We start from the raw sequence: 23,039 nt of genomic DNA, 5'->3' as shown, positions 1-23,039 counted from the left end.
AGAAGGAAGTTGTTTTTGTAGCATAACACAGATGATGTTGGAATTAGACTTGGCTTCCATTCTGGTTAGGTGACTTAGGCAATTTAATGAAGCTAAATCTCAGGTTCCACATACGTAAAATGGAATAACAGTAGTAACATTTCATAGACCACTTGGAGTAAAGGAGACACTGCATGTAAAGCGGTTAGCACAGTACCTGGCATATAATAATTGCTGAAAATGGTGACTATTTTTCCTAATTGTTTAGTATTTTTTAAAACGACAAAATATAAAAGCTAAAAAATGTAAACCATGAAAAAAACCTTATGCCTATATGTTGTTTGCATATGCAAATTAGTATTAGCTATTTTACTTTATTTTTTTAGAGACAGGTCTTGCTATATTGCCAAGGCTAGCCTTGAACTCCTGGGCTTAAGTGATCCTCCCACCTCGGCCTCCCAAGCAGCTGGGACTACAGCCACAGACCACCTCACCCTGCTAAATTAACATTAGTTTTATCTGAATTGTTCAGAATTGTGTCTTGTATATTATTGTTTAGATGTATCATATTGAACCATGGAATGACAACAAATAACAGAACTGTCAGTGTCATCTAGTTACACTTGCTAATTTTACATATGAAGAAAACAGTCCCAAAATTTGGTGGCTTAGTTGAGTGAGGACTTGGGGCAAACCTTCTAGTCTCATTGTTTTATAAGGCAGCTGAAGAGATCACTTAGGGAGGTGGGGAGAGGTGTGTGGGACAGGGCTTATAGAGATTTGACTACCAGCACTGCCTGTGTGTGTATGTAAGAGAGACAGAGAAGACACGAATAAGAGTGCATGCATGTGAGAGAATGTGAATGTACGCTTGTGCATGTGGGAGTGCGTGCATGATGGGGTATTTGTGTAGCTGTGTGTGTAGTTTCCTAGGTTTTTTGTAAACTTTTGGTGTTAATTTCCTCCATTTTTGGGTTCCAAGAAGAAAACTTTCACTTCTGGTGAAGAGAACCCTTGGGTGCCTAAATTCTGCCAGAATACAATGACAATGAAAGGGAGAATAAGTGGGCATTTTTCAGGAGTAGGTGGATGCTTGGTGACAGTGAATGGGTTTGACATCATACAAGTAAAGCATGCTCTGTTATTCTTTCATGTGCTTTGATTACTGTAGAATTTGGTGAGGGAAACTCTCAGGTGTAAATTTTATACAAGAATTCTTACAGAGCTGAATTAATTGAATTCTTTTGACAACTATTACCTCCTAGCTGAAGTAAGTATTTATGTAGGCTACTTTTCAAAAAACACTTTTAAAAGACATATGTAAAACATAGCTGTGATTTTAAAAAATACTACAATTTCTAAATCTTTTTTTTTTTTTTTTGAGACGGAGTCTCGCTCTGTCGCCCCGGCTGGAGTGCAGTGGCCGGATCTCAGCTCACTGCAAGCTCCACCTCCCGAGTTTAAGCCATTCTCCTGGCTCAGCCTCCTGAGTAGCTGGGACTACAGGTGCCCGCCACCTCGCCCAGCTAGTTTTTTGTATTTTTTAGTAGAGACAGGGTTTCACCATGTTAGCCAGGATGGTGTTGATCACCTGACCTCGTGATCCGCCTGCCTCGGCCTCCCAAAGTGCTGGGATTACAGGCTTGAGCCACCGCACCCAGCCAATTTCTAAATCTCAAATCAATACGATGAGTTACTGCTTTACTAAGTAATCGATTTTGAAAACAATTAACTTGAAATGCAAGTATGAGAAAAATGGATTGAGACTTAGCTGATTTGGATTCTTTCTTTCTTAATTAAAGGCCAGTAGGGTCACTAGTCATTGGGAGCAGTAATCTCTTCTAATTTTATGCTACTTTGAATTGCTGGTGTAGCTTGATGAGGTTATTCTTCTGTGGGACTTGTGTTTTGACATTGATGCTATTAGTATAAACCAAAAAAATTGATATTCTTTTCTGATGTTTATAGGTAATTGTTGATGATAGTGAGAAGACATTTGCCTCCCCTGATAAATGGTATATTTCATGTATTTCTATTTTATTTTATTTTTTAGCTTGTTCGTTTTGGTTTAAGTAACCAGCTGGTGGTTGCTTTCAAAGAAGATAACACTGTTGCTTTTAAGCACTTGTTTTTGAAAGGATATTCTGGTACAGATGAAGATGACTACAGCTGCAGTGTATATACTCAGGAGGATGCCTATGAGAGCATCTTTTTTGCTATTAATCAGGCAAGTGTTTTGTTGTGAATGACCTATACTTTAACAATGTATTGATACGTGGCCTTGTCTTAGCAAACAAACAAAAATTATACATATGTTAAAATATTCTAATGTAAGTTTTGCAGTCTGCCAAAAAATGTTTATTGCTATTTCTGAAGCTACATTTCTTTTTTTTTTTTTTTTTGAGACAGAGTCTCCCTCTGTTGCCGAGGCTGGAGTGCACTGCAAGCTCCGCCTCCAGGGTTCACGTCATTCTCCTGCCTCAGCCTCCCGAGTAGCTGGGACTACAGGCGCCCGCCACCATGCCCAGCTAATTTTTTGTGTATTTAGTAGAGACGGGGTTTCACTGTGTTAGCCAGGATGGTCTTGATTTCCTGACCTCATGATCCGCCCACCTTGGCCTCCCAAAGTGCTGGGATTACAGGCCTCTGAAGCTACATTTCTACACAAAAGAGTTTCCTATTTTGACTTTTAAAAAAAGATTTATCTTTTTAATTTATCACTTCATACCTACTGCTTTTGGAAAATTACCCCAGATCAAATAGCAAGAGTAGATTTTTAATCTCAGAAGGCTTGATGAAAGCTTAGTAATAAAATCAAAGATTCCAGCCTGGCGTGGTGACTCATGCCTGTAATCCCAGCACTCTGGGAGGCTAAAGTGGGTTGATCCTTTGAGTCCAGGAGTTTGAGACCAGTCTAGACAACATTGTGAAACCCCATCTCTACAGAAATAAATACATAAATAAATAATAAAATAAATAAATAAACAATCAGGGATTCTGTGGCCTTAATTGTGATGTTTTAGCATTAATAACCCTAGCTGAATCTCAAGAATATGGAACATAAAATAGTTGTATGTAGACAGGTCTGAGAAAGCAGATTTGTAGACTTGAAGAAATAATTTAGGAAAGAGAAACTGTTCCTGTTCTTTTCCGTTCATTCAAAAAATATTGAAGTATCTAATATGTAGCAGGTGTTATTCCAGACATTGAGGATGCAGCAGTGAATAACACAGACAAAACACCTTCCTTTATAGAGCTTGATTCTAGAAGGAAGAGTTAGACAAAAAGAAGTGAAATGTATAGTATCAAATGCTGGCTCCCTGAGAACACCACACAAAAAACATGTTGATGAGCAAAGCTGAGCTTATTACTTAGAGTGGTAAGGGAGATGCTGTATTGATCAGATGCCATATTGCCTTTGGTAAGGAGGGAGTTCTTTAATGTGAGGGGAGCTTGATTAGAATTAGGTAAGGATGATGATATAATAATTTAGGACTGATGAACATGGCAAGGTGAGGATTGGGGAGGCAGTTTCAAACAATCTTGGAGTTGTTTTCAGACAAAATCTTCCAATTGATACCTATTTCAATGAGTTTTTTTGGATGTTCCTGAAATAATACAGGGACTTTTATGGTCCAGGGCAAAAATTTTCAGCAATAGTAAAATCATATTAATGAAGACAGAACTAGTAAAGCCCTATTAGTGCAGATAGCCAACAGTAAAGCCATGTTAACGTAAGCTCAGGTAAGCTAATGTTGGTTCATGTTAGTCATTGATGTAAGCTGTGGAGTATGGATGGCTCATGTCCTCAGTAGATGTTAGAAAGTAATAACTGCTAAGGAGTAAAGCAGGGAAGGAGATGTGAAGTGCCTGGGTGTGGTGATAGATGTTTGTGATTTTCTTTCTTTATTTATTTTTTACTGCATTTATTTTATTTTTCTTTGACAGGGCATAATTGTACCCAGTTTATAGTTATGGGGTACAATGTGATGTTTTGATGTATGTTTGCAATTTTCCTTGGCTTAGGGAGGGAAGGCCTCATTGAGGTGTGGAATTGAGAGCTGAAGGAGTGAGTAAACCCAGTGGCTATGTACATGGGTCTCCAGGCAGAGGGAACAGCAAAGGCCAGAGGCAAAAATAGGCATGTGAGCTCCAGGAAGTGCCTGGAGGCCAGTGCAGCTTTGCGGCGGGGCGGGGGAGCCAAGGAACTGGAGTAGGAGATGAGGTCCTAGAGATAAGGCAGGACCTTGGCTTTGCTTGAGTGAGGTGGGAGCCGTCCATCACCATGTTTAGTTTCGAGTTCTGTGAGGCAGTGTCTTGCTGAACAACCTGAGAAGATTTCTTTGTAGTATTTTAAATCGGGAAGTTCTATTGAGGGACATGATGTAAGCAATACAAAGTAACTAAAAGTACATTCTATATGCTATAACCTCTGATCAAAGTTTTAAAAGGTCATATGTGGTTTTTATTTGACTATTTTTTAATAGTATCATCAGCTAAAGGACATTACCCTGGGGACCCTTGGTTATGGAGAAAATGAAGACAATAGAATTGGCTTAAAAGTCTGTAAGCAGCATTACAAGAAAGGGACCATGTTTCCTTCTAATGAGACACTGAATATTGACAACGACATTGAGCTCGGTAATGCAGTGATAATTTCATGATGTGCCTTTATCGTCTTGTGGTAAGAGCAAAAATGCCCTCATGTGCTAGCAACCCACATGGAACAACATTGCTTTAGTGACAGCTAACCTGTCAGGGGCTGACACTCCAACATTGGCCTGCAGAGGGGCTTTGGCTCAGGAAACTGTGGGGTTGTGGCGATGGGACAGGGACAGCATTTGTGGATCTATTTGGAGCAACTCAAAAGATAGTTGGTTTTGGGGTATATTCACAGGTCCTGTTTTTGGGGTTTTTTCCCCTAGGAGGGGATGATTAGGCTTTTTGAAAAAATGGTCTGTATGTGTTAAATGAAATAATATATGTAAAGATGCTTTGCACACTTGTTTTTATTATTTGTAAAATACAGAAATGCTCTTCAAAGGTGAATTGTGATTAATAACTCATTTTCTCTCTTAGGAGATCCCTTGGCAACAAGTTAATGGCTAATCAAGTCGAATTGTTTTGTGCTATTTTGTTAAGCATTTAAGAGCATACTGTATGTAAATGCGAGGTGTTTGGCTTAAGACTTTTTGTGTTTTTTTTTTAATATTGTTTTATTATTTTATTGTTTTGTTATTCACTCAACAAACCTCTGGTGTGTAGTCATCATGTCCAGCACTCAGTTTTATGTGCTGGGGTTGCAAAGATTAATCAGTTGTGGCTCCTCAAGTACTAACAGTTCAGGAGTAGGGATTCTAACAGCAGTTTAAATTTAGAATACTTTTATTAAAATTAGAGTTTCACATTGTTGAGTTCATTTGATCGTACTTCCTATAATCTGATCTTAAGGTGCCTTGATGACACAACAGGAGAATACCCTATGAGACAGAGGTTTTAATGTTTCTATAGGCTGCCCACTCAGAATCTCTTCGTGAGTAAATGTGTCATGTGCTCTTGACTCTGAAAGAACCAGCCCATAAGCCAGCACATGTGGTATCTGGCTCCCACGGTGCTTTCAGAGACCATCTAGAGGAGAGTTACCTGGTTCTGTAGCTGGCAACATTGAAATGTCACTTGTCACTTGTCTTATCTCCCTGGAAGCTTCTGCTAACTTGAGATCTATTTGGTAGTCCACCTACAGGGGCTAATCCTGTTTTAATCTTTTACCTGGGTGGTCAGCTATGCTCTTCCCTGTAGATGATTCCAGTAACTGTGACAGGAGGACTTGTCCTGTTACCCTCTGTTTCAAGTAAGCCATCTGTCCCTTGTCCTTTTACAAATATGTGACTCTAATTGGATGTACCATACAGTGGTTTCCCAGTGATTCATATACTGTTTTTCTCAATTGATTTTTCTTGGAAAATTGATTAAAGAAATGTGACCAAAGTCATACCAGTGGCTAGATAGCACTGGCAATGCTGGAAAGCAGGATTTATTTCCTGCCCATTGGGCAGTCTTTCCCTTGTTCATTTCATTGCGCTCAGAATATGGACTATGTTTAACTAAATGGACAGAGGTTGGTTATTAATGAGTTTATTTTAACAGAAATTGCTTAAATATGTTAATTGTATTCTTTGACTTATTAAATATAACTTGTCAAAGAGAATCTTCTGACATACCCAAAAGGTATAATGAAGATTCTTCAAATATGTGATACTAGATTTTAGGCCTTCTTTCCTTGGATATGTTGAAGGAAGCCTGCAGATACAAATAAGATTGAGTTTGACTTCATTCATTTGGCACTGTAGTTGATGTAGGTGAATTAGCAGAAGCTGTTCCAGATTAACTACTTATGAATTTTGCACTATCTTTACTATTATGGGAATCATCCTTCAGTGTTCTAAACACAGATATTTGCCTACACGCCCAGCTTTCCTGGCAGGCTTATATTTAGCTGCACAGCTGATTGTGTAGATCAAGATTAGTGTTTCCCTTAATTTATGCTAATGGATATATCCCTCCTGGTTCTGCCTCGAGAACTACAGCTTTCCAGGTCAGCCTCATTGGGAGGACTGTTATGAATCCTGTCAAAAAAATGTTTGGCTGGGCGCAGTGGCTCACGCCCTTAATCCCAGCACTTTGGGAGGCCAAGGCGGGCGGATTACCTGAGGTTGGGAGTTCGAGACCAGCCTGACCAACATGGAGGCACCCCATCTCTACTAAAATTACAAAATTATCCAGGCGTGGTGGCACATGCCTGTAATCCCAGCTACTCGGGAGGCTGAGGCAGGAGAATTGCTTGAACCCAGGAGGCAGAGGCTGCGGTGAGCCAAGATTGCACCATCCATCGCACTCCAGCCTGGGCAACAAGAGCGAAATTCCTTCTCGAAAAAAAAAAAATAACATTTGAGTAACTAACATTTTAATATAGTGTTTCATTTTCTGTAATACAATTTTTGAGTGTCTTATATTCTTTTCCACATGTTCTTAGCATGAGACATTATGACCATTTCATCATTTTTCCTGCTGTTTTAGGAACAGCAGGAATCTACCCTCCCCCTGAAAGGATTATTTCTTTGGCTGGAGTATTCTGTGAGATTCATATTCATTTGAGTTATGAGGCTGTTACTGTAGATATCAGTTTATTCTGCTTGAAGTTTGATGTTTTACTTAGGGCTTTTGCTATCTTGAAAAAACAACACAAAACGAACAAACTCAGTTTTGTTGCTACCATGTGCTTGGCGGCCTCGGCAGCAATGGCTATAAGTGGAAAGTCAGCCAGACTTCAGAGAGTTCTGAATGAATATTTAAACAAAGTGTAACCCTATAATTACAAAATCACACAAAATTTGAACAACCAAACAGACTTTTATAAGGCAAATTTTACGAATAGTGTAAAATTAACTAACAGAATTCTGTTCAATTTCTGTGAATCTAAGATGCCATTTTTTTGAAAGACTCATCTGCTTTAGAGATGCTTAAAAGCAAAAAAAGTTGCATCTTAGAATAAATGAAATACAGGAGAAAAAGGCCTACAACAGTGTGTGGCACAGAGAGCTTGAACATGTTTCTTCTTTCAGAATATAGTTGTTTATTCAGATCAGTTTAACTTTTTTTTTTTTTAACTTCACCTTAGAATAAGAATGTTAGAGGTAGGAGGACCTTAAATATCATCATTTTGACCTTTACAGTTGAGGAAACTGATGCTCAGTCAAGGTAAGCAACTAAGTCATGTAATGATTTAGTGACAGTAGGCCTTTCCTACTGAAAACCCAGCAACATGGGCATCAGCTGGGAGTTTATGAGAAATGCAGAATCTCAGGCCATGCCCTAGAGTCTCTGAATCCAAAAGTGCTTCTTAGCAGCAAGCTCCCCAAGTGGTTCACACACGTTAAATGTTTGAAGCACTGGTTCAGTGATCTCCAACTAAAGATCTTTGACTTCACATAGACATCTTTTTTACTGACTTCATCCAATTCTTCACTGTCCATCACCATCTCCTGCCTTCAGTGCCTTCTGGATCCTACTTCAAAATCTTTGTGCCTCAATATCACATTACAAATCTGTCAGAATGCTTGCCTCTTCTCCCTTCTCAACTGGGTCCACTCAATCACCATTAGTCCCCAGCCTCTTCCATCCCTGTGTCCAGCTGATGCTTACTGGAGAAGTGTGCCAGATAGAAAGAACACCCTCATCTTCTTGCCATCATGTCTTCAAAGCTTCTTGCATAACTTCCTTCCACTTCTTTTCACCCTTGTGTTACAAAGGAGTACAGAGGTGAGGCCACAGTTAAAACCCTCACCAGAGCAGCGGGACACACTCCTTTCAGTTTCTGGGGAGTTGTGCCCTTTCTCTAGAAAGGTGTACCCAAATTTGCATCTCAAATCCAAACTTCCCTGAGCTCCACGCTCCTCATATATCCAACTGACTATCTGACAACTCCGCTGTGTTGCCTAATAGGAATTTCAAAACTGCTGTGTCTAAAACAGAACACTTTTAGCCTCCCCCATCTCCCTACCTACCCTGTGGCCCAAGCTGTTTCTTTCTTAGACTTCCCGATTTTGAAAGTGATACCAACATTTTCATATCATACTGTAATAACCTTGGTTATTCAAGCCCTGTACTTGAAGTTGTCAGTTTCCCCATTTTCACTGCCACCATTGTCATCCAAGCCACTACTTGCTTAGATGGTCTCCCTGCTTCTGGTCTTGCCTCCACCAGCCTTTTCCCTGCCCTGCAGAAACTGCAGTGGTAAATCAGGTCATACCTCTTCCAGGCTTAAAAATCATTAGTGGCTTCCCATCCCATTTAGAATAAAATCCACAAGTCCTTTTAGAAACTAACCTCCTGCCTGCCTCTCCAGACCCCTGTCCTCACATTTCTGTTGTAGCATCCTTTCTATTTGTTGAGCAAGCCAGGCTCTTTCTTGCTTGGAGGCCTTAGTGCTTGATTTTTTTTTTTTTTTTTTTTTTTTTTTTTTCCTATTTGGATCTATGCATAGCTGGTTCTTTTTCCTTTTAGGAAAAAGGTTTCAGTTCAAACATCTTTTGCACCTTTAAAGTCATTCCCTAACTATCTTTCCTAAGGTGGACTCTCCCTCTGTATTAGTCTGTTCTCATGCTGCTAATAAAGACATACCCAAGACTGGGTAATTTATAAAGGAAAGAGGTTTAATTGACTCACAGTTCTGCAGGGCTGGGGAGGCCTCAGGAAACTCACAGTCATGGTGGAAGGGGAAGCAAACACATCCTTCTTCACATGGTGGCAGGAGGGAGAAGTGCAGAGCAAAGTGAGGAAAGCCTCTTATAAAACCATCAGATCTCATGAGAACTCACCCATTATCACAAGAATAGCAGCATGGGGGTAACTGCCCCCATGATTCAATTACCTCCTACTGGGTCCCTCCCACGACATGTGGGGATTATGGAAACTACAATTCAAGACGAGATTTGGATGGGGACACAGCCAATCCATATCACCCTTTTAGTTATTCTTGTTCACTTTATCTTCAAAGTACTTCTCACACTGTGAAATTATCTTGTATATATTTTTGCTTATTGTTATTTCCCCCACTAGAATGTGAGCTCCATGAAGATGGTGACCGTGTCTGTCTTGTTCATTGCTTTAGCTTCAGTGCCTAGCACAGTGCCTGGCTTTCAGCAAATATTTACCGAATAAATGAATGAGTTGAGTACGGAGCCTGGGTCTTTGATATTCTTCTAAAATATGTGCTCAGAGGTCAACCTCCTCAGTGCACTGGTAGAGCTCAGGCTCTAGAACCAAGCACAAGTAGATTTAACTTTTGGATAGCGAGTAGCTACCTGTATGACCTTGAGGAAGTTTCTTGGCCTCTCTGGACCTTGGTTTGTTCATTTGTGAAATAACAGTAATAGTGCCTATCACACAAGATTGCTTTGAAGATTAAATAGGATGATGCATTAATTGAGATAATATATAAAGTCCAACACAGTGTCTGGTATGGAGTTAAGTGCCCAATATGTTTTCGCTATTTCTATCATCAGTCTTTTCCTCCCTAAAAACAAGTTTCTTTTGACCAACTGCCCTCACTGTACTCATTAAGGTCTAATCAGGAAAACCAACATTGAATTGTTTTCTGACACTAATACTCCATCTGCCAAACACAGGGAGACATACTGTCTGCAAATGTCTTTTAAAAATATTATCTCTATTGAGTTGTCTGTTCAGCTCTGGGCCCTGTTTTTGGCTCAGGACATCTAATTTTCAGTAAACATAAGTGTATCCCGTGTATCAGGACATATTTTGAGTGCCAGCTAGATGCTAGGCAGTGGGTGTTTAGCAAGGTGCAACAAAGTTGTGCTCTTGATCTCAAAGACCTTATACTCTAGTTGGAAGGATAAATAGGCAAATGAAGAGTTGCAGTTATGGAATAACGCTTTTAAAGAATCAGCCAGTGAGTTTTCCAAGATTCATGGACACCTACTAGGTGCCAGGCACTGCACAAGGCCCCAACTGCACAAGGCCCCGACTTTTCCATTTCAAAGTCAGCATGGAAGGGGCAGCAACAGCCTGGGCGAGGGTCACCCATGCTGGTTTCATACCAATTCTGTCACTAGGTTTCTGTGGCCTTGAAAGGTGCTTGTCTTTAGAGCTCCTTGTTTCCTGCTTTGTAAAACGAGGGTGTTAGCCTACACAATAATGAGACTAATTTTTATGTGAGGTTCTTGGACTCATTCTTCTATCAGTTACAGCTCATAATTTGTTTTTACTTGAATACAACCTGTGTTCTTTTTCTTTCTCTTTATTTTTTTTACTTTGAAAAAGTGCCAGACTTACCAGAAAAGTTACAAAATAGCACAAAAATTGCCTGTGTACCCTTCATCCAGATTTCCCCAATACTAACTTTTTTTTTTTTTTTTTTGGAGATGGAGTTTTGCTCTTGTCACCCAGGCTGGAGTGCAGTGGTGTGATCTCGGCTCACTGTAACCTCCGCCTCCCAGGTTCAAGCAATTCTCCTGCCTCAGCCTCTTGAGTAGCTGGGATTACAGGCGCCCACCACCATGCCCAGCTAATTTCTGTATGTTTAGAGAGACAGGGTTTCACCATGTTGGTCAGACTAGTCTCGAACTCCTAACCTCATGATTTGCCCACCCTGGCCTCCCAAAGAGCTGGGATTATAGGCGTGAGCCACCGCACCTAGCCAGTACTAACGTTTTATCACATTTGCTTGATCATTCTTTCTATGCATAAACATTTCTCCTGGAGGTGCAGACATGCTGTTCCTTTGCCCCTAAATACTTCAGTGTGCATTTCCCCAAAAAGAGAACATTCTCCTGCACAACCACTATACAGTCCTCAAAATAATGAGTTAACATTAGTACAATACTATAATCTATAAACCCTATTCACATTTCATAAATTTTCCTAATGTTCTTTATCATAAAATGCAAACTGCACTCAACTCCAGGATCCTATTCAGGATAACATCTGGCATTTAGTTGTCATGTCGAGTCTTTTTAGTCTAAAGTTTCTTGGATTTTGTTTGTTTAACTTTTATGATATTGATACATTTAAAGAGTAGAACGTCTCTCACATTGGGTTTTTCTGTTTCTTCATGACTAGATTGGGGTTATACATTTTTTGGCAGGAATACCACACAAGTGATGTCATGCTTCTCAGTTCATTGTATCAGGAGGTACATGTCTGTTTATCTCATTATTGTGATGTAACTTTGATCACTTGGTGATCAAAGTTGTGGTGCCTGCCAGGTTCTCCACTGTGAGGTTACTCTCATTTTTCCTGAATAATTGGTAAGTATTTTCTAGGGAGATACTTTGAAACTCCCTAAGTAATCTGCTTCTTGTCACACTTTTGCCCACTAGTTTTAGCACCCAATTCCTGCCTGAAACAACCATTTCTTGTTCTTTCATTGCCCTAGATTGTGTTCACTTAGACCTTCAGGACCTTTCCAAGGACCCTCCGGACTGGAAGAACTCATCATTCTTCAGACTGGAATTTTATCGGTAAATACATTTTAAAGCGTTATTCCCCAAGAAATGAGGGTGGGAGAAGGATAATAGTATAGTAAGATTATGACAATTTATACCTTTCAATATATTTTATTCAGGCTCTTACAGGTTGAAATCTCCTTTCGTCTTAAAGGCATTGACCTACAAACAATTCATTCCCGTGAGTTACCAGACTGTTATGTCTTTCAGAATACGGCAAGTATCTTTGTTTTACTATCCACTTCCTTTTATTTTTCCCTACACTTTTTGTTGATGCAGGGTATGAAACGCAGCAGCCTACAGATGTGTTAAATGCAGTCGTGTTTAAAACAGATGTAGTGATACAATATGGTACTTTTTTTTTTTTTCCAGAGACATAGTCTCGCTCTGTCACACAGGCTGGAGTGCAGTGGCGAGATCTCAGCTCACTACAATCTCTGCCTTCCAGATTCAAACAGTTTTCATGCCTCAGCCTCCCGAATAGGTGGGATTACAGGCATGTGCCACCACACCTGGCTAACTTTTTTGTATTTGTATTAATAGTAAAGACAGGACAGAGTTTTGCCACATTGGCCAGGCTGGTCTCGAACTTCTGGCCTCAAGTGATCTGCCCACCTAGGCCTCCCAAAGTGCTGGGATTACAGGCATGAGCCATCATGCCCAGCCTCATTATGGTATTGTTGATCCAGAGACCATTACTTCTGAAGATGAAGCAAGCCCTTTTCAACTTTTAAAAACTAAGTTTCTACATTGAAAAGACGAGCTTAAACAATTGGCTTTGACTTTCTACTGTCCTAATACATTTTTAAAATTGTTTATGCCGGGTGCAGTGGGTCATGCCTGTAATCCCAGCACTTTGGGAGGCCGAGAGGCGGATCACGAGGTCAGGAGATGGAGACCAGCCTGGCTAACACGGTGAAATCCCGTCTCTACTAAAAATACAAAAAAATTAGCTGGGCGTGGTGGTGGGCGCCTGTAGTCCCAGCTACTAGGGAGGCTGAGGCGGGAGAATGGCGTTATCCCGGGAGGCAGAACTTGCAGTGAGCCAAGATCGCGCCACTGCATTCCAGCCTGGGCGACAGAGCAAGATTCCGTCTCAAAAAAAAAAAAAAAAAAAAAAAAAATTGTTTATGAAGGTGTTTTAAATGTCTATAGTACTCTTCCCAGCTTTAGAGGAAGGTCTTTGCAAGTGTTGTAGCAAATGTTTTCAAACCTCGAGGCATAAACTGCTCCACTGATGGGAAGACCAGTCTGCAAAGTAGCAGTTGTTTCTCTTTTTATTTTGGGAGGGGGCATGTATGTATAGTAGAAGAGATGGTGCACTTTTATGGGGAAGTAAGCTGCCTTCTCATTTTCATAGACTTTCTTTCTTTGTCCTTCTCTCCTTCCTTCTTTTTCTCCCTCCCTCCCTTTCCTGTTCCTTAAGGGACTAAACTGAATGCCTAGCTGAAAGTTGTATATACTGTCCTTTAGCAATTCAGAAGAGTGTTTCATTCAACTATCAATAAATACTTAATGAGTCCTTACTATGCACCAGGCATTTTGCTATGCCCTAGAGGCACAGTGGCCCTCAGGAAAGCTTACAGCCTAGTGGGGGAAACAGAAAAACAAGTAAATGAAATAAAAGTAACTACTGATTGTGATATGTGATAAGGAAGAATGTCTCCAGCTGCAAGCTCTCTGGGGTGGGTGGGCCAGAGGAGCACTGGGAGCATCTGCAGGGATGAGGGAAGGGCAGGAGAGGAGCATGGAGTTTGGTCTGCAAGGATGAGGTCATTGATGACTTTGTCATGATATGGTCAGAAGTGTGGGTTTAAAAATATTGGCTTTTCATTTTTATTTTGTTCTTTGGACTTCTATCTGCTTTGAGAAAAGCATTTTAGGGGCCCTCCTGGAGGAAACAGAGACCTTGAGTGCCAGTGCTAGTGAAGGTTTAGTTATAACTTACAGGTATAGAAATGAAGATGGTATGGTTTAATTCTCAAACCTCTGGTTTGAGTGTGTGATCTTCTTGGGCAGACTTGGCTTGTGTTCAGAGACAGGCAGGTGCATGTGGATTTGATCATCTACATATCCGCTCTCCAAGCTCTGCCAGTGAACTTTTTGGTTTTCTTAACGTGTTCACCCTAATAAGTACTTGGCATATATCACTTATAAACTGTAAATGATTTAAATGATTGATTTAAATTTCATAAGGTAGAAGATTGAGGGCATTTGGACATCTTAAGTTCAGCCTGCAGTCTTGGAGCAATCTTTGTTCTTTCTGAAAGCATTATATGTAGCTCTTGAAACAAATAGAAAAATAATTTCTAGCCTAACAAAAACTAGAATTTCATACCCAAAGAACTAAATTGAAGGAAATGTTTTTAAATTCAATTCAGAATAATAAATGAGATCATTGTGTTCTTTCAAAGATTAGTTAATTTTGGTTTTTATTCCTAGGACTGTTTGTCTGTTTTGCTCTAGGAGTTCTCTGAACCAGATATCTGATATCCTGTATTTAGTCAAACTTCACATATTAGCCCTTTTAATCATATTTGTTTCATTAATAACAGAAAGTTGTGAAGAAATCCTGTGATGTGAACATTTTCATTGGTATAATTCTCTTTGTTGCCTTAATTTATGTCTTTATTGTGAGTTCCTTAGCCTCTAATTGTACTTGTGTTTGTTTTTTACAATTTTGACTTAAAACCTTCATACTAGAGGACTGAGAGATTTATATAGCACCATTCCAATACTGGGGTATTCTGAATTTGATTATAAACTTACCTGTACTGTTGAGTTTTATGCTTTCACATGTTTTCATGATCACAATTATTGTTTGTTTCCAGTTTTAGTGCTCCCTCAAGCATTTCTTGAAAGGCTAGTCTAGTGGTGAAAATTCCCTCAGCTTTTGCTTGTTTGGGGAGGGCTTTATTTCTTCTTCATTTCTGAAGGATGGCTTTGCTGGATATAGTATTCTTGACGACAGGTTTTTTTTTTTTTTTTTTTCTTTAAACCCTTTGAATATATCATCTCATTCTCTCCTGGCCTGATGTTTTTCTCTTGCAGCTTTTTTTTTTTTTTTTTTTTTTGAGACAGAGTCTCCATCTGCCATCCAGGCTGGAGTACAGTGGCACCATCTCTGCTCACTGCAAACTCTGCCTCCTAGGTTCACGCCATTCTCCTGCCTCAGCCTCCCGAGTAGCTGGGACTACAGGCACCCGCCACCATGCCCGGCTAATTTTTTTGTATTTTTAGTAGAGATGAGGTTTCACCATGTTGGCCAGGATGGCCTCCATCTCCTGACCTTGTGATCTTCCTGCCTCGGCCTCCCAAAGTGCTGGAATTACAGGCATCAGCCACTGCGCCCAGCCTACTTGCAGCTTTTAGAATTATCTCTGTCTTTGACTTTTGACAGATTGATTATAATGGGCCTTGGAGAGAATCTTTTTGGGGTGAATCTAATTGGGGATCTTTGAGCTTCCTAGATCTGGATGTTCATATCTCTCCCAAGACTTGAGAAGTTTTCAGCTGGGTTATTTGAAAAGACCCGTCATCAATTTCAGAAATTCTTTTTATTTTATTTATTTATTTGTTTTGAGACAGAGTCTCAATCTATTGCCCAGGCTGAAGTGCAGTGGTGTGAGCTCAGCTCACTGCAACCTCCACCTCCTAGATTCAAGTGATTCTCATGCCTCAGCCTCCCCAGTAGCTGGGATTACAGGCACCTGGAACCGCACCCAGCTAATTTTGTATTTTCTATTAGAGGTGCTGTTTCACCATGTTGGCCAGGCTGGTCTCAAACTCCTGACCTCAAATGATCCACCTGCCTTGGCCTTCCAAAGTGCTGAGATTACAGGCTTGGCCACTGTACCCGGTCAGAAATTCATTTTTCTTTGCTCGATGTAGTCTGTTGTTGAAGTTCTCAATTGTAATTTTTTTATTTCACTCATTGAGTTATTCAGCTCCAAGATTTCTGTTTGGTTCTTTTTTATGCTATGTCTCTCTGTTGAATTTCTCAATCAAATCATAAATTATTTTCCTGGTTTTATTGAATTGCTTGTATTCTCTTATATCTCACTCAGCTTTCTTAAGATCATTATTTTGAATTTTTCAGGCATTTTCTTTGGGTCCTGCTACTTGAGAATTATTATATTCCTTTGGGTGTCCTGTTTTCTTGCCTTTTCATGTTTCTTGTGTCCCTACATTGTTATCTATGCATCTAGTGAAATAGTTGCTTTTTCCAATTTTATGGAATAGCTTTCCTAGGGATAGACTTTTTCCTGTAGATGGGCCCTAGAGTGTTGGTTGACTATAGTGCATTGGCTTTGGTTCTGGGCATACTCAGTAGTGTGGTGTCCATGCAGTTTGTTCAGTTGTGCTCCTTGTCAGTGATGTCTGTGATTGGCTCAGTGGCCTAGGCTGAGGGAGTTTTTAATAGCAATGGCACAGTTTTGCTGGAGGCAGGGATGCCAGATTGGTTGTTGGGCTGCACATGTGCATACATAATAAGCAGCAGGCTGTGTGGCAGGCTCTTCAACTGGGTAGGGGCAATTGCTGCCCAGCTGGCTGTCAGGTCAGGTGTGCATGGTTGTGGTGGGCCAGTAGGCTGTGAGGCAGGCTCTTTAGAGATGTGAGGTCACTGCTGAACTGGCTGTCAGGCCTGTGTGGGGTGTGGAGAGATAGCCAACTGTGTGGCCCAAGTGTGCACAAGCACAGCACACCAGCCAGCTGTTTGGTAGCTTCCTGCTGTGCAGTTCTGCCTGTTTCCAGGGTCAGGGGCAGGAATGGGTGCTGCATGGATTCAGATGTCAGGGTCTCAGATGTTCCATCAGGTCTAGGCTCTGGGCAGCCAGGGTCATGGTGTTGCATGCACCCGTGTAAACATGGTGGAATAATGGCAGGACTTCAGGAATGGAGAGAGACAATGAGTACTGGCCCCCAGGGCAGAACACACTCTGTTTGCGATCTGGTCTCTAAATGGCGTCATGCCATAGCAGCTTAGGTCACAGAAGTGAAGAGTGCGCACAATGTGTGCTTCCACTCTGGGGCAACATGGCTGCATGAACTCCCAGCACCTCTCCAAACCGGATTCAAAGCCTGTGAGGACTGGAGGGCTCTCCTGCAGCAATGACTGCTGGCATTCTGTGGCCGTAATGAGGACCACTGGAGTCTCTAGCCTAACGTTTTCCTGTCCAAAGAGATCCCCCTGGCTCTAAGCTGATCCTGGCTGGGGAGACAGTGTGGCAGAGGCCAGGTGCCTTGCTCCCCTTCCTGTGTTGCTGTCCTGGGCTTTCATGCTCCACAGGATTTTGCTGCTACCCTGGTGCTCTCCAGTGTACTTCTTCAGTGATTTCAGTCAAAATATAGTTGTTTATTCATTATCTTGGTCCCTGTGTGTGTGTGTGTGTGTGTGTGTGTGTGTGTGTGATGGGGGTGGGGTGCAGGAAATGAATGTCAAGTAATTCTAGTCAGCCATTTTGCTGGCCTGTGTAATTCTCCTTGGATCAGCACACTATTTGGATGCCAGTGATTTTTTTTTTTTAAGCAGAGTTGATCTAACATGTTATACTTTCTTCTATGTTGTAATCTTTCTATACATTTGTGTCTCCAGATTATCTTTGACAATAAAGCTCACAGTGGCAAAATCAAAATCTATTTTGACAGTGATGCCAAAATTGAAGAATGTAAAGACTTGAACATATTTGGATCTAGTAAGTATGCTATATACTTGCCCATGGGGATTATAGATGATTTTTAACACTTTATTTTGGGGCTTGGGTATTTAAATGGTTTGTTTGCGTGGTAATAGGAAGAAAACCACGTCTTAAGCATTAGATTCTGTAAAAAATATCCCAAAGCCTTGTATTTTTGTTTAATTCAGCAAATGTTTACTATACACCTCTTAGAAGAGGTAGCATGACTGAGTGGTTAGGAGCTTAGCTCTGGAGCCAGATTGCCTGGGTTTCAGTTCCAGTTCTATTTACTGTGCCTGTGATCTTGGACAAATTACTTAACCTGTCTGTCTCAGTATCTTTCTGTGTAAAATGAGAGTAATAGTATAGGTTGAGCATCCCAAATCGGAAAAATCTGAAATCACAATCCTCTGAAATTTGAGACATTTGAGCACTGACATGACCCAAGCTCAAAGGAAATGCTTATTGGAGCATTTTGGATTCTGAATTTTTGGATTTGGGATGCTCAACCTGTAAGTATGAGGCGAGTATTCCAAAATCAAAAGAAATCTGAGATATTTTTGGTCCCAAATCATTCTGGATAAGGCATACTCAGCCTAAACTTACCTTTCAGGATATTGAATATTAAATGAATTAGTATATAAAGCAAAGTACTGAACACAAGAGTTGGCACATATTAATTGCTAGGCATTATGGGAAAAGGAAGAAAATGCCTGAGTGAGGGAGACTGACATGCTAATAAAATCTGTGATGTGTTATGGAGAGAAATAAGGGTATACATACAAAAAGCATGAGGAGAAAAAAAACAAAGGTTAAGTTTGAGTGGGGCAGAGTGGGAAAAGAAATGATTCTTGGAGAAGATATGCTTTGATCTGAGCCTTGGACAGTGGGGAAGGATCAGGGCCTCCAGAGCCCAGAGAGCAACCGCTGCAAATGCTGAGTCATTTACTCAGTCATCGCTGGGAAAATATCACTTAATCCACATGTTTAAAATGGGCTACTGCTGAGCATGGGGGCTCACACCTGTAATCCCAGCACTTTGGGAGGCCTAGGCAGATGGATCACTTGATGCCAGGAGTTCAAGATCAGCCTGGTCAACATGACAAAACCCTGTCTCTACTAAAATTACAGAAATTAGCCGGGCATGGTGGCACACGCACCTGTAATCCTAGCTACTTGGGAGGCTAAGGCAGGAGAATTGTTTGAACCTGAGAGGCAGAGGCTGCAGTGAGCCGAGATCACACCACTGCACTCCAGCCTGGGCAACAGAGTGAGACTTTGTCTCAAAAATAAGTAAAATAAATTTAAAAAATTAAAATAAAATAAAATATAATGGGCTACCTATGGAACCTGTTCCGTTTGCTCAGTAAAGAATTGGGATGATGTTAATGATGGATGCTCAGTACTTTTTATTTTGCAAATTTTGTTTAAATGACTTTCCTTTTGACCAGGTTATCAGAATGAAAGAAAATGTAAAATACCTGTGGCTCCTGTTTTAGAGTTGTTTTAAGTTATATTTGATCTGTCGCCTGCTGCTTTTCAGATGTATGATATGTCCTGATGATTTGAAGTTTTGGTTTCAATAATTTCACCGACTGACTTAAGCCTCCGATTATAGTTTTGGTTTCTATTAAAAAGTGGTTACTATTCCCCAGCATACACCACTCTCTTACAGACACGCAGAGATCAAGGGCATATTTTCTAATTAGGTCCAAGTATAGGTTGCAGTTTTCTGTGAAAAGAAACTAACCTTTGTCAAATATATGATTTGGAACATCATTATAAAGATCAAAATGATGGAAATTTCCAAACTAGGCAGTCAAATGCATTTCCAGAACAGTGAGTTTTTCACTTCTGCCTACAGCCCTCCTTGCAACATTAGGGGTTTTCCTAGATTGTGCTCAGAAGAGAGTATCTCTAGCCCCCTCCTGTGGCCAATGGGGAGAAACACAAGCCTCCTAGACGATTGGGTAAAAGCTCTTTAAGATTTACATATTCTTCTAGAGCTGTGTCTTAAGAAACCAGGTTCTATCACTAGGAGAATGTGAATTTAAAATAAGATGATGTGATGTGAAAGCGTTGAAAAAATTATGTTTGGAAACCATCTTAGGAAATGGACTTTTTCAACCCTATATGAAGCTGTCTGGTGGATTGAGATTGCCTTGGCTTTGGGGGAAGTGGACAAGGACAAGGGTGACATCTGGTGGGACACTTACACTATTTCTAAAAGTTCAGAGGCTCATTCACACCCACACGCTAACCCCCAGGCTCCTCTCTCCTTTGTCATTACCCATGTTGAAGCAAATGCAGGTGAATGTCCTTTTTCACATACAAACCTCGTGCTGCCTTTTGTGACTCCCAAGTCCCCTTTCTAAATGTGCCATGTCTTCATTTAACTTGGTTTCATAAACACAGGAATTTGGAGATGAGGAGCTTGGGGAGGAATTAGCGGGATTCCTCTTTGGCGGGATTCCCCAATGATGGGTGATACAGATTGTGGTTTTTTTTGAGATGGAGTCTTGCTCTGTCACCCAGGCTGGAGTGCAGTGGCACAATCTCGTCTCACTGCAACCTCCACCTCCTGGGTTCAAGCGATTCTTCTGCCTCAGACTCCCAAGTAGCTGGGACTACAAGCACACACCACCACACCTGACTATTTTTTGTATTTTTAGTAGAGATGGAGTTTTATCATATTGGCCAGGCTGGTCTCGAACTCCTGACCTTGTGACCCGCCCACCTCGGCCTCCCAAAGCGCTGGGATTACAGGCGTGAGCCACCACGCCTGGCCAAGATGTTCATAAAATACATATTTTTAGCATACCAAACCAGTCTTCTCAGTAATTCAAAGAAAAACAGAATCCTATACTGGATTCTGTTAGGAGGACTGGTTTCTGTTTCTAAGCCTGCTTGTTTTCCCATCTATAAACAAGGTCCAATACAAGCTGCCTTGGAGATTTGTGTTCTAGTTATATGTCAGAAAGGAAAGTACTAGATGCTGTCCTTGCATTTCATAAGATTTTCAGTTTTATCTTCCCAAGAGCTGCCTATGTTTCCTCTGCTCCATTCCATGGATCCAAGGGAAAGAAAAATCTTGCATTATGCTAGAGCTAAGTTGTTTTCTTACCTACCCATTAGATGATACCTCAAGATAACTTTCTTGACTGTAAATGGCTAAAGGTAAATGTAAGTGCTAGGCACTGGGCACTATTCTAACAAGCCCTTCACATAGACAGTTCTACCTGGTTCTCATGACAGCCTCAGGAACGGGTACACTTGCCCTCCCCATTTTGTAGGTGGCACATCTGAAGCTTAGTAAGATGAAATCATTTGCTCAGAGAGTTGCATTTACCACGCTGGCTGTCTGCTCACCACCCACTGTAGGAGCTGCTTTGCCCTCAGACACTCATGCCAGTATCACTCACATCTTTGCATTATTAAGTCCATAGACAGTCTGGCATTTCTCTTCAACGCTGTCTCTGCAGAGGTTTCCGTGGAGGACTCTGACCGCAGTCTCTCCTCTGAAGGTCACCTGTCCCTGGTTTTATTTGCTTCTCCTCTGGCCTTTCTGCTCCATCCCATTCCTGAGCTCATCTCCTTTTCTAATTCTCAAACGTCGCTCCCCATCCCTGACCGCTGTCCTTCCCAGTGGTCTCTCTGAGGGGCCATCACTCCCATGGCTTTAACTGCCACTGAATAGTCCTCTCTTGTCATGAATATCCAGAGTAAACTTGGTTTACCCAAGACAGGGAACCAGGAATCATTCTTGGTTGTCCTTCTTCCTTATTCCCCAACTTCAGTTAGAGACCAGGCCATGACTCTCTCCATCTCTTACGATTCTGTGCCCTCTTTTGCTCTGCCCCAACTTAGCTCAGACCATCATAAGTTCTAACTTAGATTATTCAGTGGTCTTATGTTCTGCTCAATTCTCTTCATTTATTTGTAAGTATACTGAAGCATTATACTAGCCACAGGTGCTGTATTCAACACTACTGTCTTAGTCTGTTTTCTGTTACTTATAACAGAATGCCTGAAACTGGCTAATTTATAAAGAAAAGAAATGCATTCTTTCAGTTCTGGAACCTGAGAAGTCTAAAGTCGGAGGACCACTTCTGGTGAGGACCTTCTTACTGGTTGGGAGTCTCAGTGGAGTCCCAAGGCAGTGCAGGGCATCACATGGTGAGGAGGGGGAGCATACTAGCTCAAGTCTCTCTTCCTCTTCTTATGAAGCCACCAGAGCCATTCCCTTGATAACCCATTAATCTATGAGTGGATTAATCCATTTATGAGGGCAGAGACCTCATGACCCAATCACCTCTTAAAGGCCCACCCTCTCAATCCTGTCATATTGGGGATTAAATTTCAACACGAGTTTTGGAGGAGACAGATAATTCAAACCATAGCAACTACCTGTGGGCCCTGCTTTACAGAGCCTGTCACTTGATGGGGAAGATGGACACTGAATCATAAAATAAGTAACTGCTGTGAGTGTTTGCTATTGTTATTTTCCTTGGCTGTTTCATGGGCTCTTTGTATATGAACTTGCATAATTTTCACGTTTTCTTTCCCAATTTTCATAATGTTCTTGCCCATTCTACACTGTCTCTGTGCTCTGTGCTGTGCTGCCTTTGCAGATGTAATGAAAGGTCAGTGTTTGTTGTGCAGAGGAAAGTAAAGGAGCTCTGGGTATGTGTAGTAACCAAAAACCATGAAAGTATATAGGAGGGGGCTAATAGAGATGAGAATTTAAGGAATTATTTTCTGAGGTGGGAGATTTTTCATTTGGAACTTGAGCCTGAAAATAAATAAGCTGAGCTGTGTGTGTGGAGAAGTGCTGTTCCAGGCAGATGGATCAGCATGTGCAAAGTCCCTGAGGCGAGAGCAGGAGAGAAGGAAGACCAGTGTGACTGCAGGGTGGAGAAGGCGGGGGGCAGGCAGGAGAGAGCCGGGCTGGGATCGGAGACACTACTGTGAAGTCTGAGAGAAACTAAGGTTGGATTCATCTCCTTCCCGTACATTCTTCTTGCTGCTGTGTGCTCCAAACCAAAAATCTGATTACCACTCCCCTCCTTGCTTCTGTTCCAAGAAGCAATTTTCTCTCTGTATGGAGAAGGCTTATAAGATTGGCACTATGTCCTGGGAAAGTGCACAGTGAGGTTGAGAAGCAGAAGTGGGGATTCTCAGTGGTGGTGGTTTAATTTGTTTGATCTCTTATTAATGGTGAACTGGATGTCTCTGCTTTTATGTGAAAGAACTCAGAGTATGTCAGCAGTTTTGCCTTTTTTTGAATGGAGCCCAAATGGATCACTTTCTGTTGAATTCTATTCTACAGTAAATATTTGTATATCAATTTGAG

The 23,039-nt window shown here is 41.1% G+C and overlaps 2 protein-coding genes across 2 annotated transcripts in view; both read left to right on the top strand.

Annotated features, from left to right (window-relative positions):
• GNG5 (G protein subunit gamma 5) overlaps window positions 1-23,039 on the top strand; it is a 547,759-nt gene that overhangs the window by 77,017 nt on the left and 447,703 nt on the right. The window lies entirely within an intron of this gene.
• The window catches only part of MCOLN2 (mucolipin TRP cation channel 2), a 72,710-nt gene that overhangs the window by 33,739 nt on the left and 15,932 nt on the right, over window positions 1-23,039 (top strand). Inside the window, exons 3-7 of the mRNA XM_050806133.1 lie at window positions 2,033-2,206; window positions 4,467-4,620; window positions 11,939-12,023; window positions 12,128-12,224; window positions 17,605-17,704. Coding sequence (XP_050662090.1) covers window positions 2,033-2,206; window positions 4,467-4,620; window positions 11,939-12,023; window positions 12,128-12,224; window positions 17,605-17,704 — 610 coding nt within the window. The remainder of the gene's footprint in view (window positions 1-2,032; window positions 2,207-4,466; window positions 4,621-11,938; window positions 12,024-12,127; window positions 12,225-17,604; window positions 17,705-23,039) is intronic.

Source organism: Macaca thibetana, chromosome 1 (assembly GCF_024542745.1).
Source record: "Macaca thibetana thibetana isolate TM-01 chromosome 1, ASM2454274v1, whole genome shotgun sequence".
NCBI lineage: Eukaryota > Metazoa > Chordata > Mammalia > Primates > Cercopithecidae > Macaca > Macaca thibetana.
The sequence above is the reverse complement of the archived record's forward strand: the minus strand, read 5'-3'. Positions and strand labels throughout refer to the sequence as shown.